Source organism: Megalobrama amblycephala, linkage group LG7, assembly GCF_018812025.1.
Source record: "Megalobrama amblycephala isolate DHTTF-2021 linkage group LG7, ASM1881202v1, whole genome shotgun sequence".
Classification (NCBI taxonomy): domain Eukaryota; kingdom Metazoa; phylum Chordata; class Actinopteri; order Cypriniformes; family Xenocyprididae; genus Megalobrama; species Megalobrama amblycephala.
Genome location: NC_063050.1, coordinates 14,308,142 through 14,328,920, shown reverse-complemented (window position 1 = coordinate 14,328,920; position 20,779 = coordinate 14,308,142). Strand labels below are relative to the sequence as shown.

General features: G+C 38.8%; 2 protein-coding genes across 5 annotated transcripts in view; one reads left to right on the top strand and one right to left on the bottom strand.

Annotated features, from left to right (window-relative positions):
* Positions 1-20,779, top strand: part of LOC125271747 (NACHT, LRR and PYD domains-containing protein 12-like) — a 1,137,836-nt gene that overhangs the window by 596,938 nt on the left and 520,119 nt on the right. The window lies entirely within an intron of this gene.
* Positions 1-20,779, bottom strand: part of pkd1a (polycystic kidney disease 1a) — a 96,848-nt gene that overhangs the window by 34,443 nt on the left and 41,626 nt on the right. For both annotated transcript variants that reach the window (XM_048195966.1, XM_048195965.1), the window contains 10 exons: positions 19,297-19,418; positions 17,488-17,632; positions 14,077-14,348; positions 10,649-11,413; positions 8,143-8,274; positions 7,878-8,053; positions 6,470-6,585; positions 2,547-6,196; positions 1,285-1,437; positions 84-224 (listed from right to left, as the gene is read on the bottom strand). In XM_048195966.1, the coding sequence (XP_048051923.1) occupies positions 84-224; positions 1,285-1,437; positions 2,547-6,196; positions 6,470-6,585; positions 7,878-8,053; positions 8,143-8,274; positions 10,649-11,413; positions 14,077-14,348; positions 17,488-17,632; positions 19,297-19,418 (5,672 nt within the window). The remainder of the gene's footprint in view (positions 1-83; positions 225-1,284; positions 1,438-2,546; positions 6,197-6,469; positions 6,586-7,877; positions 8,054-8,142; positions 8,275-10,648; positions 11,414-14,076; positions 14,349-17,487; positions 17,633-19,296; positions 19,419-20,779) is intronic.

The following is a 20,779-nucleotide window of genomic DNA, read 5'->3' as shown; positions in this document are numbered from 1 at the left end:
AACTCAATATTTGCGCGCTGTCCGAGATGCGGCTTTCTGTGTGCACGATCGATGACGGCTGTGCATGTAAGCGTCGTTCTCACCCCTCTGTGTGAGCTGTGACAGTTATTGCAGGTACCAGCCAAGTACACGTAAGAGCTCTGACTGATCTCGTAGCGAGACTGAGCTTTGCACGACACGCACTCCAGCGACACCATTGGGATGCGACCGCTCTGTACCCACACCTGTGACCAGAAAAAGAGAGGGGGAAAAAACGTTAGTAAGTTAATTAAAGTTACGCAGTTATGTCTTCTGTAGACCATGGAAACTGACAGGGCAATTAAGAAGGAAACTGATTCATTTAAAACTTCTCTCGCTCTTTGAACTGATTCAACGTTAGCGCTGAGACCGACGAATCTCCCTGACCTGTTCTGACTGCGACACAGGAATAATGAATTCTGTTTGAAAGGAACAATTGAGGGGAAATAAAAGGATTGTATTGAATGAGTTCCTCATGACTCTACATTCAGACCTTTAAAGTTAAATCTCATGAGATAATCCTTTTAGCATATCATATCAGGCTTTCACATGTAGCTTAGAATTGTGAAGGTTAGAAGGTAAAAAGCAAGTCAATTATGTTTTGAATTATGTAAAGTACCTTCATTTTACCTGTTTGGGTCAGTTAATTATAGCTAAATACAGAGTATGCTAAATAAGAATGAATATTTTGTAATGATAATACCGACCAATTTCAATACTGTAGAACAGAACAAAAAGGAGGGAATTCACTAACAATGAATAGCAGATGTTCATAACTATTTGCATGCGTTGCATTGTTTTTGCTCGCTATTGAAAGTATGCATATCAGGTAACAGCACAAATACACCTACAAAAACGCAGTTTGCAAGGCACAATTCCACATCTTGCAGGCCACTTTTGAGTAATGAGGTAGTGGAGGATGTGCTGCGGTTATGATCGCTAGAAAATTTCTTTTAAATAAGATTCAGTTTACCGCCAGGTTTCCATGGGGTGGCAACAGCATGACGTTAATTATGGCATTCAAAAAGCCCAGAGTTTGTGAATAATTTGTGTTCTATAATGAGCCAAATTTACATAAAAAAAGAGGCGTGTTTACACTGAAAAGAATGACAATGAATTCATTTAAATGTTGCTGCTCTATTCAGTGCATCCTTAAACTAGACTGCGGGTAGTAGCACTTGAAAAAAATGCTGTTTTTTTAAATGTCCAACATTTTATTTGAGAAGAAAGTGAGATGAAATATAAGGAATTAGCAATGGTCCTCACCGTTTGGGTCGTGGACTCTGGGGTCATGCCTTCTTTGCTGACGGTCAGGCGGAAGGTATATTCAACATCCACCTCCAGTTCGGACCCAGAGAATCCCACAACAGGGTCACTCGGACCCAACCCGAAATGCAAAGTGGAGCAGTGAGCTGGACCCTGTGTGGTGGAGTGAAGAGACACTTTACAATCACTGCATATAGTTAGAAATTGGCTCATTTGTTTGCCTCAGGATATACAAGACAACAGCATAACCATCAAACAGACACCTACTCAACAAAAAAGCAAATTTTATCATTAAAAACCTAAAAAAAAAATGTTGTTTTGTGACATGCTTTGCTTGAAAAGTGTGCATGCATTTCCTTTAAAATAAATGCAAGTTGGTTTTATATTTTATTATTTAATGAAATTACATTCATACATTTTTAATGAGGCTTAAGTGCTATTTTTGAGGCCACCGTGGCTTGAAATATTCCATTATACCTGATATAATATTCCTCTGAATTTCTGTCAGTGATAAAATGTTTTAATAAAAAGCAGGAATCTCCCAATGCTCCCCTCAGGCAGTGATTCTGATAGGCTGGGAGATCTTGGAGGAATGTGGAGATTATCCACTGCTAGTTATGTAACTGATCTAAAGCATACACCAACCAAACATCCACTTTTCGTCTTTCCGAGTTGCTGTGCACATATTCAAGCCTCCGATACTAAGCGTCCCTCACATACTCACTTTTTTTTCTTTCAAATTTACACATATAAATCTCTGTTAGGAGCTTTTAAGCTCTTTTTTAAATGGCAATTACTTAAACTATCTTCAACCCTCTCTCACCCAAAGTTTATTTCACCTTTTCATCCACTAATCATCCACTTCCAGAAAAAAAAAAAAAAAAAAAAAAAAAAAACTCTCTCAAATTGGATTATTCAGTCACTTGAGAACTGAATAAACAGTCATCCACACTTTAAGCTCCTTCACATATTGGAATTATCTAAAAGTATTGCTACAGTATTTTACAGCCTAGATTAAGGATGTCCAACCCTGCTCCTAGATGGTCAATTTCTAGTCAAGTTTGATTAAACACACATCAACTAGCAAATCAAGGTCTTCAGAACTTCTAGGCAGGTGTGTTGGGGCTAAACTTTGCAGAAAGATGGCCCTCCAGGAGCAGGATTGGATACCCCTAGCTAGATCAATTTATGTCCTTCACTGTCAATGAGCAAGAGGAACAGAAAGTTTAAGTAATTGAAAAGCATTTATCAGTCTTGATTACCTTTGAGGTGCTCACACATTCCCAGTGGTAGTTGAGCAGGGACTGGTTCTCCGGATCCAGATTGGGGTCGTACGATTGCACTGCACTCAAGTGTAAATCCTGAGTTTTAGACCACACACGGTACGTGCCACCCTCAATGATGGGCACCAACTTTTTGGACATCACTGAAAGTTGGAGACAGGCTGCCTTCCGTAGTGGCACCCCCTCATATGACAGAGAAAAAACTAGAGTGTAGTTCCCAGCAGAAATTGACATCTTGGGCACTAAAAGCTGGAGTCTGTGGACGTTGACTTCTGCAGGGAGACGGACCTTAGATGGTGGCAGACCTTTCTTGTCATCATCCTGACAGCGAGGGGAGTTGAGGATCTCCCAGAGGTACTCTACTCCATAGAGGGCACAGCCTTTTAAATTCACACTGGCCTCTACCAAGGTTGGCTGGTACCGCCAGATAGCGAGTCGTGGAGCTTGAATGATCTGGACCTCTGGTTCGTCGCACTTTAGGACAGAGATGTTGACCTCAATCTCTGCTGTAACCCAGCTCACGAGGTTAGAGATGTTAACTCGCACCACATAGTGACCAGGAAGGAAGTAGATATGGCTAAGGGAAGGTGTAGTAGTGATAGTGGCTGAAGTACTGTCCCCAAAGTTCCACTGATATGTTGCTGGAGTGGAAACAGGAGTGATACCCACATGGAAGCTGACCGTCTTGTTTACAAAGGTGTCGCTTGGTTGAGCATCCAAGGAGGCTGACCTGATACTGTTCTGAACTCGTATAACCTTGGTCACATTTAGACCATTCAGGGAATTGAATGCTCTCAGGAATATCGTCAGATTGCCTGGCTGATCTGGTGCATATGTCACCGACTTGCCAACCCGGGAAATCTTGTGACCATGATGAAGGTCAAAGGTCCACAGGATGGTCAGCGGCTCACGTGTTGGCGTACTTGCTACATAAGACCTAGGTACTCCGACAGGTATAGCAGCATCACAGCAGTCCAGTATGGTCAACTTGGTCACAGGCTCCATCACTTCAATGTGCAGAGTCTTGCGTTCTGAACTCACCTGGTTGTGGGCAGTAAGGTTGACATAGTACTTGGCCACACTGGTGAACTGGTGGATGTACGTTTGATTGTTCAGAACAACAGTTGCATCACCACTAATGCTCAGGATGAAATTAACAGAAGTTCCAGATGAGACCGAGATGGTAAACTCAACATTTTCACCAACCGCAGCAATTTGTTTGCTGGCCTTGAGCTCCAGACCCTGGATACGGTCTTGCACTGTAAAGTCACGTGAGTACAGTTCTCCGCTGATGTCATTAGTGGCGTTCAAAGCGACAGTGAAGATTCCTGGTTTGGGGAAGATGTAGGAAGTGGCACGCTGGGTTGATTTTGTGCTGTCTGGCAATAGCCACTTCCATGAAATATTGGATCCCATCTGTGTTTCTCCACACAGAGAAACATTGTCCCCTGAGGCTACAAAGTTCTCTGTAACATTTGTGGCAATGAAACTCAATCCAGAGATCGGTTCTTGAATGCTGATCCACTTTGAGATCATTTCAGAGCTGACTTTGTTGGAAACCTCCACTTTAACCAGTCTCAAACCTGTTTTTCTGAAACTGTGCATGATGGAGGACATGTCAGAGGTTAACATTTCACCATCTGCCCACCATTTGTAATGGAGATCCGTCCCAAAACTTACAGATACCTTCATATTTGTCATGGCATTTACTGCAGCAGGGTTTGGTGAAGACTCAAGGACCAAATCCTTCACAGGATCCAGAAACTCAATAGTTTTGTTCACAGCCAGCTGGCCAAGCAAATTGGTTGCCTTGAGAAGCACCTCACATGGACCCGGGGTGGAAAAATTGAGGTCTATACTCTTGCCTGTGACATTGTGGTCATGGTTCTCATGTTCCCTCAGAAGGTTCCAGCTGAAGGTCATGTTAGTGCCCTCTTTTAATGAGGCTTGTAAGTGAAGGACACGATTGGTTGCAAAACAGCATCCTTCAATAAGTTCATCCGCCACTATCTGCAAGCCCTCCAACTCACGCTGCACAAAGATGTAAATGCTGGACTGAGCAGTGCCGATGTCATTCTCTGCAGTAACAATAACATTAAAAGTCCCAACGGAGCGAAACGTGTAGAACATTGTGTGAGTGCCTTGGATAGATGTGCACCGGTCACAAAGAATCCAAGAGTACCGTACGTCATCTCCTTGGTCGAGGTGTGCCTCAAAGTGGACAGAAGCATTCAAAGGGACATTGACAAAGCTGGCATTTACCGACAGTCCTGTGATTGGTGCCAAGACCACAACGGAAATGTTATTTTTGGTCTCACTCACTTCATTTTTGCCTGTAACACTGATGTTGAACCTGCCTGAAGAATTGTAAGCATGTGATACATTTGTCCCATTAAATCGAGTCCCATCTCCAAAGTCCCAGATGTAGATAACATTCGCAGAGTCTGAGGATGCTTTGAAAACATAGTTTTGGTGTAAAGAAAGATTGTTCCCTTTATCTCCACTATGAGTGATCAGCAAAAACCCAAGGGATTGTTGTACCTCAACTGAAACTGAGGTATTGATAAAGGAGATGTTGTTGCTCACATTAACTGTAACCAGATATTCCCCAGGACTCTTGAAAGTAAAAGCCATCTCTTTACCACCCCGAACAGGACCTGTTGTGTCAAGTACCCCAAAATCCCACTGGTACGTGTAGTTAAATTCTGGGAAGGCATCTACTGTAAATCTACTCTCCTCGCCGAGCTTGACATGTGTTCTCAGAGGTAACCCAGACACTGCTTTAACTTTAGGTTGGACGCAGATCCTTGTGTAAAAATTGGCCTTGTTGGCTTCGCTTGACATAAGTAACGAGAGATGGTACTCTCCACTCTTAACGTACGAGTGTGTTATCCGCGTCATTCCATACTGAGTCTCGTTGGGGCTTCCGTCTCCAAAACTCCACACGTATTCATGTCCTGAAACGTTCCCTGACACATACGCATGGAATTGGACCTTTTCATCTTCCTGAATGCACCCGGAAGGTTCTAGCGATAACACTTGTAGCACAAACACCTCAACAGGTAAGGTTTCCCACTGAGCGCTCACGGCATTCATTGCGGTGACATTAACAGTGTAGTTTCCATCTTTCTTGTAGGTATATTCAACTTGTGGTTCCACACCCATGTGCACTGTTCCATCACCCATGTCAAAGCTCCATGTTACGTTGTTGCCTGCTTCTAGACTTGCTCTGACAACGGTAGGTGTGTTGCGTTCAGTGGGAGCAGATGACACCACCTCCAAGCCCTTAATGTCCTCATAGACGATAACTTCTGCACAGGTGCCTGTCCAGCTAATGGTGTTGTTCACATTCACGCAGATGTTGTAGACACCGATGTGAGCATACGCATGAGGAACCCTGCGTTCACGTCCCTGCTGTACACTTGAATTGTCACCAAAGTTCCAGGTGTAGATGATGCCGTAGGGAGACGGTAAGGGGTGGGCCTCAAAGTCAGCTGGTTTTCTGGCACGCAGAAGTGGTGGATCAATTTCGATTTGCACACTTGTCAGAATGCTGAAGACGTATACGTCGACCTTGCATGTCTTGTTCTCATAGCGGTTGGAGGCGGAGAGCATTAGGGTGTACTCCCCTGCAAAAAATAAGAGTAGAAAAAGATCAATATGGATATAAAATATAATCAGTATGAAATGTAAAATATATATTACATATTTTATATATTATTCAATTAAGTACTCAAATTAACTACATGTACTTACTATAGAGTTACAGTTAGGGTTTGGTTTAGGGTTAGTTACTTGTAATTATGCATAATTTACTGTTATTACTATAGTAAGTACATGTAGTAACGTGTAACTATGGCACTAAAATAAAGTGTTAGATATGGAGTTTTTTTTTTTTTTACCTGGCTGTGCATAAGTGTATTCCACATCGTCACGAATCACCACCTGGTTATTAGAGGAGTTATCGTAAGGGGGCTTAAACTGATGTGTACGGTTTCCTCCATCTCCAAACCACCACCTGTGACAAACAGACAGCATGCCTAATTACATGCATCATTTTACAACAGGTTTCGCTTAAATCAGTTTCTCACAATTTGTTTTAGTCTTTGAGAATGTTACACTGTCAACCTACCAAATCTTAAAGTCATCATGAAACCGGAAACCCATTTTACTTATGTAATGTGACAACATTTTCAATAAGAAAAAAAACAGTACTTGATTTTATCAATAGGGAATTGACTGGCCAGTGTTTGGGGAGGAGTTGAAAAAAGTTACAGGTTGTTTTTTCCTTTTGAATAATGACACACTGTGCACATTAAGACCAGGAACATGTATTGAGAAAGTCGACTCTGATCTCATGTTGGCTTTAAAGAAAGTTATTGTGGGGACTAAAGGATGGGAGAAAAGTCAACTTTTAATCTCTCTTGGTGCCTCGGGAATGTGTAAGAGCAAGGTGGCAGGTCTGTTTTGAAGATATTTTTAGCTGGAGAGAATAAAAGCACTGTCTTGCAAATCTGCCTGTCTGACTCATCGCTGCGGGAGGGAGAGGCGGAGCTGCTGTTGAATCATCAGCTTAGCTCCCAGCTATACACCTTCATCTCTCGCTCCATCTTATCCCCACCTTCTCTATGGAAGTGGAACCCAAAGGAGAATCAGGTATCACGACTGACTGAACAAGTGGCGGGCTGAACTCCAGAGATACTGAGCAGGGAAGATAAAAGAGACGGGAAGAAATCTCCCTACAGTACCTTGTCTGAAAGACTTTTTTTTTTGGACAATAAATAGAGAAATCCATAAAATAAATAAATAAAGCAGACATCTGCAGTGGCGCACAGCAGGCTTCTGGGGGATGGAATGGAAAGTTTGGGAATCTTTCTATGCTCGGCGTTGAAGGGAAAATTCTTGTCAGCATTTTGTGCTAACCACAGACTGTAAATCTAGAGAAAAGTGCCATTAAAGGGGAGCAGGCTGGGAGTGTGTGAGGCGGTGGAAGCCGTGGAGAAGATAAAAAAAAAAAGAGTGTGTGCAGACTGAGTACATTAAACAGTCATGGGATGTGAATGTAGAAAGCTGTCTAAGAAGAGAGTTTTCAAAGAGAGCATTCACAACCCATTTTACTTCCATTATGTGACATATTTCAAAGAAAAAAATGAAATTCAACAAGAAAGCACTTGACTTTATCCATCAGGAAATGATTAGATCTCAACTGGGTATTTCATCTCAAAGTATTCTTTTTCTTTATCCAAGAATTATTTGCTATTATTGATGTATTCTTAATGACAGGCAATAATTTACTGTAATAGAACATACCAGAAGGTGACGTTCACCGCAACATCTATCTTCACAGACGCAGAGAGGTTTAGGGACAAACCCTGCTGCACGATTCTGGGGACTCCATGGACGGTTGGGCCAGTCATCGGGTTCATGCGGTCCACTGTCACGTTGAAGTGTTCTGTCAGCATGCTAACCTGGTTCATAGCCGTTACCTAGGAGACGAGAGATGGGTCAGTTGTTGAGCTGATGGAATCAGTGTGGCCTTTATATAAACGGCACCGAGTTAAATGAAACCAGTCACCGTGAGTTTGTAAACTGCTGCATTCTGGTATATGATATTTAAATTGCTGTTGTAGTACGTGAAATATGGTTTATCATCCACTGTCCATCTGAACGACGGGTCTGTACCTCCCTCCACAGATGCCACATAGCTCTGAAATACAAGACGAGTAGAAGAGGTTAGAGAATAAGATGACTATTAAAGAGAAAGGTCAGGGCCATAACAAAAGCGACATGGTGGATATAGAACAGCATTAAACCTTCAGACCCGCTTCTGTCTCACAGACAACTTTTATGGACAAACATAAAATATAAGCAATAAATACTCTATTCTTGGACATTAGATGTTTAGAAACCAGTTTAAACCAGTTTAAGAGGTTTTTAAAATATTAACAATAACACACAATCCTAGGACAGCAGATGTTTAGAAGGTAAAGTCATGCTGAAAAATGTTTTAAACCAGCCTACAGTTGATAGCTGGTCTCCTTTGATGATTTTAGGTGGAAACTAGTTTAAACCAGAAAAAACAGTAGATGTTTAGAAGGTAAATTCATGCTACAAAATGGCTTAACTAGCTTAGGGTTGTTATCTGGTCTCCTTTGATGGTTTTACATGGGGTTTTGACACTTGTCAAGGTGGGAAACCAGTTTAAACCAGAAAAAATAACAGTAGATGTTTAGAAGGAAAAGTCATAGTGACAAAATGGCTTAAACCAGCTTAGGGTTGTTAGCTGGTCTCCTTTGAAGGTTTTAGATGGGTTTTGGGCACTTGTCAGGGTGGGAAACTAGCTTAAACCAGAAAAATAAATAAATAATTAAATAAATGTTTAAAAGGTAAAGTTATGCTAAAAAACGTTTTAAACTAGCCTACATTGGTTAGCTGGTCTGATTTGAAGGTTTTAGATGGGTTTTGGGTACTTATCAGAGTGGGAAACTAGTTTAAACCAGAAAAAACAGTAGATGTTTAGAAGGTAAAGTCATGCTACAAAATGGGTAAACCAGCTTAGGGTTGTTATCTGGTCTCCTTTGAAGGTTTTAGATGGGTTTTGGGCACTTGCCAGGGTGAGAAACCAGTTTAAACCAGATAAATAAATAAATGTTTAGAAGGTAAAGTTATGCTAAAAAATGTTTTAAACTAGCCTACATTGGTTAGCTGGTCTGATTTGAAGGTTTTAGATGGGTTTTGGGTACTTATCAGGGTGGGAAACTAATTTAAACCAGAAAAAAAAAAAATAATAATAATAATAAATGTTTAGAAGGTAAAGCCATGCTGACAAAATGGTTTAAACCAGCCTAAGGTTGTTATCTGGTTTTAGATGGGTTTTTACACTTGTCAGGGTGTAAAAAAATGTTTAAACCAGAAAATAAATAAATAAATAAAAATAACAGTAGATGTTTAGAAGGTAAAGTCATGATGACAAAACGGCTTAAACCAGCCTAAGGTTGTTATCTGGTCTCCTTTTATGGTTTTACATGGGGTTTTGACACTTGTCAAGGTGGGAAACCAGTTTAAACCAGAAAAAAACAGTTGATGTTTAGAAGGTAAAGTCATGCAAAAAAATGTTTTAAACCAGCCTACAGTGGTTAGCTGGTCTGCTTTGATGGTTTTAGGTGGGTTTGGGGCACTTGTCAGGGTGGGAAACTAGTTTAAACCAAAAAACACAGTAGATGTTTAGAAGGTAAAGTCATGCTACAAAATGGCTTAAACCAGCTTAGGGTTGTTATCTGGTCTCCTTTGATGGTTTTACATGGGGTTTTGACACTTGTCAAGGTGGAAAACCAGTTTAAACCAGAAAAAAAACAGTTGATGTTTAGAAGGTAAAGCCATGCTAAAAAATGTTTTAAACCAGCCTACGGTGGTTAGCTGGTCTGCTTTGATGGTTTTAGATGGGTTTGGGGCACTTGTCAGGGTGGGAAACTTGTTTAAACCAGAAAAATAAATAAATAAATAAATGTTTAGAAGGTAAAGTTATGCTAAAAAACGTTTTAAACTAGCCTACATTGGTTAGCTGGTCTGATTTGATGGTTTTAGATGGGTTTTGGGTACTTATCAGGGTGGGAAACTAATTTAAACCAGAAGAAAAAAACAACAACAAATGTTTAGAGGGTAAAGTCATGCTGACAAAATTGTTTAAACCAGCCTAAGGTTGTTATCTGGTTTTAGATGGGTTTTGCGTGCTTGTCAGGGTGGGAAAAAAAGTTTAAACCAGAAAAAAACAGTTGATGTTTATAAGGTAAAGTGATGCTACAAAAATGTTTTAAACCAGCCTACGGTGGTTAGCTGGTCTGCTTTGATGGTTTTAGATGGGTTTTGGGCACTTGTCAGGGTGGGAAACTAGTTTAAACCAGAAAAATAAAACAGTAAATGTTTAGAAGGTAAGGTCATGCTGAAAAATGTTTTAAACCAGCCTCAGGTGGTTATCTGGTCTCCTTTGATGGTTTTAGATGGGTTTTGGTGCTGGGAAACCAGTTTAAAACATCCTAAAACCACCTGGTTTAAGTGGGTTTTCTCAGAAGAGAGTCACTTACCACTATGGACTCCATGAGGACTCTGTGAGCAGGATGCGGTTGGACAACCAGGCCCCGGAGTGGCTCTTGCACCCTCGCCTGAATTTGTAGCGTTGCTTCGGTAACTTCGCTCTTGACATGAAGCATTACGGTGGTCTGTCCCGGTGTGGACCCAAGCTGGAGGTCGACCCATGCGTACATGGTGTCATTGTACGGACCAGGCCTTCTGCATTCGGCTACTTTTGCCACCAGGTTCTGGGGACACATGCTGTGAAAAGGAACGGTCGCATTGCTGCCCTGCTGCTCAATCAGAGCGATGTGCTCTGAGCGGACCGTGACGAGAATCCACGTCTGATTGGGGAGGAAGTACACCGTCCCACTGTGATTGGTTGGATAGATCACAGTGGGCACCAGCGGTGGGACAACATGAATCGGACAGGAAGCAATGACGGGAAAGTCCTTATCATTGGATGTTACTTCCAAACTGTAGTCGCCAGACTGAGGGAGCCCAGAACGGAGGAAGGGACCCTGCAGCATGGTGTTGCTCTGCCCCACGTACAGCACCCTAATCTGACAAACCACGCCCTCCTCCCAGCCTCCCTCAGCTTCCACTTGCAGCGTCTCATTTGCATCCCACCAATCAGAGCGGTTCTGGATGAGCACGCTCTGTTTCCATGGTGATGAGGGGTCGGACGAGCACTGGAGGAGCCCAGACGGCCCGGCGTCATGCTGCAGGGCAATGAAGTCACGGGGGGAAACCAGCAGGTTCTCTATCTCCTCCTGGACCTGAGTGAGAGCAGGGCAGAAAGTAAGAAGGGGATGAAATCTGTCGAATTGTATCAAGATATGCTGCTGCTGCTCCAAATATATATATATATATATATATATATATATATATATATATATATATATATATATATATATATATATATATATATATATATTTTTTTTTTTTTTTTTACTGAGGGTCATTTTCAGAGATCGTTGTGAACTGAACCCCAAAGTACTCGAGGACACTCTGAGCCGTCCCACTTTCACCCTTTAAACGCTCCGTTCAGGTCGAATGCACTGAAGGAGGGTGAAGCAGACAACCTCATGCCCACACACACACTCAACCTCTCATTAAGAGCTGAATTATAAATGCCTGCTCAAGTGTGCTGGACTTGTGCTCTATGTTCTAGATGCAGATATAAGAACATGTCTACATTTCACATTAAAAATCAAAAGGAACAAAAACACAAAATTATATGTGCATAAAGAAATCAAAGCCTATTTTTAGAACCATATTAGATGATTTTTTTCCCCACTGATTTCTGATGTCATTTGTTTTCACTGATTTTCAAAGATTTCTGCAATTTGATTATTAATACAAATGTTCTATACTTTTTTTTATACAAAAGGGTTTTTAGATTAAATTCAGCATATATTGAACACAGAACAACAAACACTACATACTACTGTTCAAAAGTTTTGGGTCGGGGTCTTATGTTTATTGAGGCTGCATTTATTTGATCAAAAATATTTGAAGATAAATTGAAAATAACCATTTTCTTTTTAAATATATATTTTAAAATGTAATTTATTTCTGTGATGAATTTGCTGAATTTTCAGCAATTACTACTCCAGTCTTCAGGGTCACATGATCCTTCAGAAATCATTCAATATGCTGATTTGCTGCTCAAGAAACATTTCTGACTATTATCAATGTTGAGTTGAGCTGCTTCATATTTTTTGTGGAAACAGTGATACAAGAAATTCTTTGAATTCAAGATTCTTTGATTAATAGAAAGTAAAAAACAGCATTTATTTGAAATAGAAATCGTGTGTAAAATTATAAATATCTAGTTCAGTCATGAAACTCTAGATGGCACAGGCTGATGGTCCTTTACATACAATCTGCAAGCAATCACATCATTATCACATGGCACATGCTGATTGGCCTCTGCTGATCCTGCAGCCAATGAGATTGCTTGTTCTACATTTGAATAGTCTGGTTTAGTGTTTGCTAGTCCTGGAGCGCTCTATCAGAGTTCCTCTGAACCCCTCCACCTCCCCAGCTCCACCTGCCTAGATCTGCTACAGATTCATGTACGTCTATTTATGCAGCAGCTGCAACGGAGTCTGCCAAGACCAAATACATTAACATTATAGTTATAGTTATATCTGCATATCTATAGTTATGTAACATTATAGTCATTATAGTTTTTTAACATTAATGTAATAAGTACAAATTTTGCATTGCAATAATGTGAATTTTGGAGAAAAATTGGTTTAATTGTCAAAAATAAGGCTGCAATTAAAAAATGTTGATGTTCCTAAAATAGGCTTTATTATCTTTACACAAAATAAAATGTATTTTGTATATTTTTAGGTAACACTTCAATAAGGTCTCATTTGTTAAAGGGGTCCTTGATTATAATTTCACTTTTTTAACTTTAGTTAGTGTGTAATGTTGCTGTTAGAGCATAAACAACATCTGCAAAGTTACGACACTCAAAGTTCAATGCAAAGAGAGATATTTGCCTTTACAAAATTCGCTGTTTAAGGACTACAACAAACGGCTGGTAGGAACTAAAACAAACTTCTTCCCAGGTTAGTGACATCACTAACCCTAAAATTTACATAAACCCCGCCCCCGAGAACACACAACAAAGGGGGTGAGGCCATGTTGGGCTGCTTTAGAGAAGAGGAAGAGTTGTTGTAGTAGAGTGTTGTTGTCATGCCGTCATTTTATGCCGGACTGCTTCACAAACGAGGATCAATTCAATGCTGGATTTGCACAAAAGATTAACATGACGGCACATGCTAGTCAATGAGTTGAATCAACTCCACAGCAACTACAGAAATTTATCCACTAACCATCAGAAATGTCCAGTTTCATTCTAAAAGTTGTAGCTTCTTCCTGAGTCTCTCCATCAGTGTCCAACTCTGGTTTGAACAATGTAAGGCTGAACACCGTTACTGACAATCCTCATTTTGTCTGCGTGAGATTCTCCAGCTTTGTTGTTGATGAGCAACCGAAGTATGAGCTGTTAAAGCTCGCCCTCTTCTGGAGCAGCAGCTCATTTGCATTTAAAGGGAAACACACAAAAACTGTGTGTTTTTGCTCACAGCCAAACAGGGGCAAATTTCACAAGCTATAATAAATGATCTGTGGGGGATTTTGAGCTGAAACTTCACAGACACATACTGGGGACACCAGAGACTTATATTACATCATTAACATTAGTTAATGTATTAACTACCATGTATTGTTCATTGTTAGTTCATGTTAACTAAAGTAGTTAACTAATGAAACCTTTGTAAAGTGTTACCTTTTTTTATTTTGAGATACCATTTCAGGTTCTGGATAGTTTTCTTGAGAATTAATTTGAATTTTTATATTCTTAAGAAGCAGAAGTTAAGATTTTAGATGCAGTTCAGTCAGATTTTCATTCGGTCAAACTCACCAGGACGTTAGAGGGGGGTCCGGCCGGCAGGGTGACCAGCACCTCCCCAACGAGGCTGTAATCGGGGTACTGTGTGCCCGCAGGCAGAGGACTGACACCAGAACAGTTAACACAAGCCCCAGGATGGCACGGGCTAGACAGTGGCAGACACTGCTCAGTGTACGGGCAGTACTGGCTTCCTGTGGGACACGATGTAGACTCTGGTGGGACGGATGTGTCGTTGATCCACTCATCCAGGCACACAGTCATGGGAGCGCAGAGGTCACCGCAACCTAGAACAGAAGTCCATACAGATAAGTTCATCTAAAAAAACAAACAAACATGCACATATACAGAGCAATATTTGTTGTATTAAAAGGTCCACTTGGCTGTATGCATATAATAATAAATGAAAATACATAAATATATATGCATAAAAAATGTATGTGTATTTGAATATATTCACTTTTCTTATAATAAATCTATTTTACCTAATAAGCTTAAATAAACAAATAATGATAGTCGAAGGTCCAGTAATACTTTTAATTAAAACTGTTGATCAAATATATAATGCAAATATATTGTTGCAAAATGTTTCTCTTTTTTTGTTATTTCCAAAGCATATGCATTAACTTTGCATAGAATCATGGACACTTTATAATGTGTTAGGGTAATTAATATTATTCAACTGAAATTATGTTTGCACTAACAAGAAATCTCTAAAAACTTAAATAATTGTTTATATAAATTATTATTATTATTATATTCTACAAAAATATTAATAGAAAAATATGGTTCATGTATTTCATTGTTAAATTATTAAAATCTAAAAACAGATTTTCAGTGAACTGATCACGCACATAAGCATCCTGATCAAGAGCAGATCAAGGGTTGAACGTTCAGAATCTCGATATGTGTCTGGAGGCGGTTTATTAGTTTGCTCAGTTTGCAAACACATTCGACACAAAGAAACGAGCTTGACTGGAGGTAGAAAATGAACTCCGGTCCGCTGAGAACAATCTCCACATCTGATTTCATTTAAAAGTAAAATTATGAACTAATCTTGTCTACTAATAGCTTACAGAGCCGCTTATGCATGTATTTGTTTGCTCGTTTGTTTGTATATTGCAGTGCTCCGTCTGCCAGTCTGTTCTTGCACGGCAAATGGCCAAGTCATCAAACAAGCCTGTTACCATGACAATGGGCATCCGGAGATAACATCAATGTACGAGGGAAATATTGTGCATAAATAGTCAGGACTCCTAAAGGAAATTCATATGATAGCTGTGTGTGAGAAAAAGAACAAAATCTAAGTCTATTTAGGAGTTGTGAATATTCAAACACAATGTTTCGTTGGACGCAAGTTATGATGTAAATGATAACGGTAAAACTTTACAATAAGATTGATCAACCGATTTAAAAAGTTGTTTCTGTTAATATTATTTAATGGACCTGAGCTAACATGAACTAACAATGAACAGTTGTATTTTATTAACTAACCTGAAATCGCTAAATAAGAGAAGAGTCAGACATAGAATGATGGATGGATGTATGGATGGACGGATGGATGGAAATAGAAAGTGGATGGATGGATGGATGGATGGATGGATGGAAATAGAAAGTGGATGGATGGATGGAAATAGAAAGTGGATGGATGGATAGATGGATGGATGGATGGATGGATGGATGGAAATAGAAAGTGAATGGATGGATGGATGGATGGATGGAAATAGAAAGTGGATGGATGGAAATAGAAAGTGGATGGATAGATGGATGGATGGATGGATGGATGGATGGATGGATGGATGGATGGATGGATGGAAATAGAAAGTGGATGGATGGATAGATGGATGGATGGACGGATGGATGGATGGATGGATGGATGGATGGATGGAAATAGAAAGTGAATGGATGGATGGATGGATGGATGGATGGATGGATGGAAATAGAAAGTGGATGGATGGATGGATGGATGGATGGATGGATGGATGGATGGATGGATGGATGGATGGAAATAGAAAGTGGATGGATAGATGGATGGAAGGAAGGAAGGAAATAGAAACTGGATGGATGGATGGATGGATGGATGGATGGATGGATGGAAATAGAAAGTGGATGGATGGATGGATGGAGAGATGGACAGATGGATGGATGTATGGATGGATGGAAGGAAATAGAAAGTGGACAGATGGATGGATGGATGATGGATGGATGGAAATAGAAAAGTGGATGGATGGATGGATGGATGGATGGATGGATGGAAATAGAAAAGTGGATGGATGGATGGATGGATGGATGGATGGATGGATGGATAGATGGACAGATGGATGGATGTATGGATGGAAATAGAAAGTGGATGGATGGATGGACAGATAGAAATAGAACGATGGATGTATGGATGGATGGACAGAAATAGAACGATGGATTGATGGATGGAAATAGAAAGTGGATGGATGGAAGGGAGGGTGGATGGATAGATGGACAGATGGATGGATGGACAGACAGAAATAGAACAATGGATGGATGGATGGATAAAAAGAAATAGAACGATGGATGGATGGATGAACAGAAATAGAATGATGGATGGACGGATGGATAGACAGAAATAGAACAATGGATGGATGGATGGATGAACAGAAATAGAACGATGGATGGATGGGTGGATGGATGACAGAAATAGAACGATGGATGGATGGATAGACAGAAATAGAATGATGGATAGATGGATGGATAGAAATAGAACGATAGAACGATAGAATCATAGAACGACAGATAGAACGATAGATAGAACGATAGAATCATAGAACGATAGGATAGAACGATAGATAGATAGATAGATAGATAGATAGATAGATAGATAGATAGATAGATAGATAGATAGATAGATAGATAGATAGATAGATAGTGGGAATTGATCTTGCTGTTGCTAGAGTCACATGTAAATAAATATTAATAATAATGTCTCTCTGTCTCGTCACTGTTATCCTGAAGTTTGCTCTTTTCTTCTGCCGCTCATCTCTTGGTGTTGGATCGATTGATGCGTGTCATTCTTCTGTCTCTGCTCATGTTCTATTGATCAGAAGGAAGCAGCAGAGGCTTCTGGGTAACGGCTCAGACAGGAGGTGGCCGCGCTGTAGAAAGTGACCTTGATGACTCTCTCTGCGCTGCTTCTTATCAGTCAGACCAGCAGAACCGCCTCTCTCTCTCTAACTACACTCCCTTTCCAGCTCGCATCCTCACACTCACCAGATTCCTGTTTTTGGAATATCTCCAGATTAATGAAGTTTATGAATATGAATCTAGTGACTGTTTCAGCGGGCTGGAAGAGTGAGAGAGACCGATAGAGAAACTACACAGGTCAATGTACACGAGAGTTTGTCCTCACAAGAAACCCCAAACTTTTGAACGGTAGTGTGTGTGTGTGTGTTTCACCTGGCAGCGTGCGTGTGAATCTCCGGCAGTGCGGTCGGTACACCTGAAGGCGCAGCTGAGTGTTTGCGCTCAGAGACCGTGTGATCAGCTCCACAGACGACAGAAGTCCTGCGTTCAGGAAACTCAGTCCAGGGAACAGCAACAGCTGCAACTCACACAGGCAAACAAGACAACATCACCAAGAGATTTAGGTTCATGTTTTCAATCAATACTGGATGGATTTATGAGTAACAGCAAATGACTTCAAATGTCACAGTTTACAGTTCACTCTCAGCACGTACTGCAGTGTTAATGTGCCTTTACAAATCAAACATAACCACTCAGAGTCAAATCTCACATATGACTCGTTTCTACGGCAACACTAATAGCACCTACTCTAACTGGATGTGCAGATTTATTATAGATGGAAGTGAAATACTTGACTGAACTCATTCACCTTTATCTTCTCTTGTAAAATATTGAAGAATTATGGCACAACAGGTTCCATTGGCTAAAATAAAATGACATATGCAGTACAACGGTAATGAGTATAATATGATGCAGTATCTCAAGTAATTTTAGGAATCAAACCACATGCCATTTTGGATTTTTTCACATGAAGTCAAATCTGTCAAGTACAAATATGCTTTTTGCTTCAAAGAACATTTTTCACTACTTTCACTAATGTTTTGCTTGTTTGTTTAAATTTATTTGTTAATTCATAATTATTTATGTTTTGATTATTAATTTACTTATAATTATTTATTTATTCATTCATATATAATTATTTATTTATTGTATTTTACAAGAAAAGATACAAACAAACAATACACAAATAGGCTTTATACAACATTAGAATAAAAACTATAAGATTTTTCAATTTTGTGAAATGCCTAGATTTTCTTTAATTGTCTAATTATAATTTATTACAATTTATTTATAATTTATAATATATTGTTTATGCATAATTATTAATATATTAATAATAATTTATTCATTTAGAATTGTTTATTTATTGTATTTTACAACAAAATATACACACTATAATTTATTAATACATGTTATTAAAATACATAAACAAATAAAAAAATAATTAATTAAATTACATAAATAAGATTGCATATATTTATTCATTTATAATTATTTATTTATTGTATTTTACAACAAAATATACAAACACTATAATTATAATTCATTAATATGTTAATTAAAATACATAAACAAATAAATAAAAATAAATTAAATTAAATAAGTATATATTTAGTTATTTAATTTATAATTATTTATTTATTTATTTATTATATTTTACAACAAGATACAAACAATACACAAATAGGATTCATACAGCTTTACAATAAAAACTATATAAGATGTTTCAATTTTATTAAATGCCTAGATTTTCTTTAATTATTATTTATTATAATATTTATTTATAATTATTTATAATTTATAATATATTGCTTATGCATAATTATTAATCTATTAATAATTACTTATTCATTTATTGTATTTTACAACAAAATATACAAGCACTATAATTATGTTTTTTTTTTAATACATGTTAATTAATAAAAATACATAAACAAAAAAATATATAAATTAAAATAAATAAATACATACAAACAAACAAAAACAAAAAACATACAAACAAATCACAAATAGGTTTCTCACAGCATCACAAGAAACAATTTTTCAATTTGACTGAATGCCCAGAATTTTTCCTAATGAAAATACAAATACAAAAATAGAAAGTTGATTTTAAAAAAGGCTTTTCAAACCTATACTAGTTCTGGTGGAGGTGTGTGTGTGTGTGTGTGTGTGTGTGTTTACCTCTACGCTCTTGGCGGGTGTGTTGGGCACAGATGTGTGTGACGCTGTGGGGCTCCTCAGAGGACTGTGGGTATTAAACACAGCAGTGCCCACAGTATAGACACCTGCATCAGGAACACGCACTGCAGAGAAAACATTGACGTTTAGCTTTCCAATTCAACTGAAAAGACTGTCTTGTGTACATTCAGACTCTAAACACGTCTGTCCTATCAGCACTTGTTTATCAAATGAATACGTTTTGTCAGTAAGGTAGAGCTGAGCACCCAAACGCCTGCCTGCAGTGTCACTGATTGAATCAGCTTGAGCAGTAACTGCCGTTTGAGCTGGTGCGTGTTTTCATCTTTCCATGCATCATGATTCTATGAGGTGTTCAATACATCTTATTTTGAGTAATGAAAAGAAAAAAGCTGAACATCACTCAGGCAAAACCAGAAGCTTGAGAGGGTAATGAGTGAGTTAAGCTCAACTGAAGCTCATACGACATGCTCTAAATGCAAACTGTGTGCTGTGACACAATATCTTTGCCACTTCAATTCAAGAGTGTACTTCATTGTTTAGTGACCTTGTTATTTAGGAACTTAAGATTTGAATTTGATTGGATTTTCAAAAACTGGTTTTATAGTTTATTTTTTACTTGCTCAGTGAAAATGTAAGTTGCACACCAATGCACACACTTCTGCTATACACTAAAGAGTGAATCTCACAAAGTTTGCCATATTTCACCCCAATATCTGCTTATCAGGGCTCCAAATTCAATTGAAAAGTGTCTTGAGTGTTTTGTGTGCATTGTGAGAAGAAAGTCAGAATTGCAAGTTTATTTCTCACAAAACTGTGACATTATTTCTCACAAGTGTGACTTTATTTCTCACAAGTGCAACTATTTCTCACAGGTGCAACTATTTCTCACTAGTGGGACTTCATTTCTCACTAGTGCAACTATTTCTCACAAGTGTGACTTCATTTCTCACTAGTACAACTATTTCTCACAAGTGCAACTTTATTTCTCACTAGTGCGACTTTATTTCTCACTAGTGCAACTATTTGTCACAAGTGTGACTTTGTTTCTCACAAGTGTGACTATTTCTCACTAGTACAACTTTATTTCTCACAAGTGCGACTTTATTTCTCAGAAGTTTAACTATTTCTCATAGGTGCAACTATTTCTCACTAGTGCAACTTTATTTCTGACTAGTGCTACTTTATTTTTTTACAAGTGTGACTTTATTTCTCACAAGTGTGATTATTTCTCACAAGTGTGACTATTTCTCACTAGTGCAACTATTTCTCACAAGTGTGACTATTTCTCACAAGTGCAACTTTATTTCTGGCTAGTGCTACTTTATTTTTTTACAAGTGTGACTATTTCTCACTAGTGCGACTTTATTTCTCACAAGTGTGACTTCATGACTATTTCTCACAAGTGTGACTATTTCTTACTAGTGCAACTATTTCTCACAGGTGCAACTATTTGTCACAAGTGCGA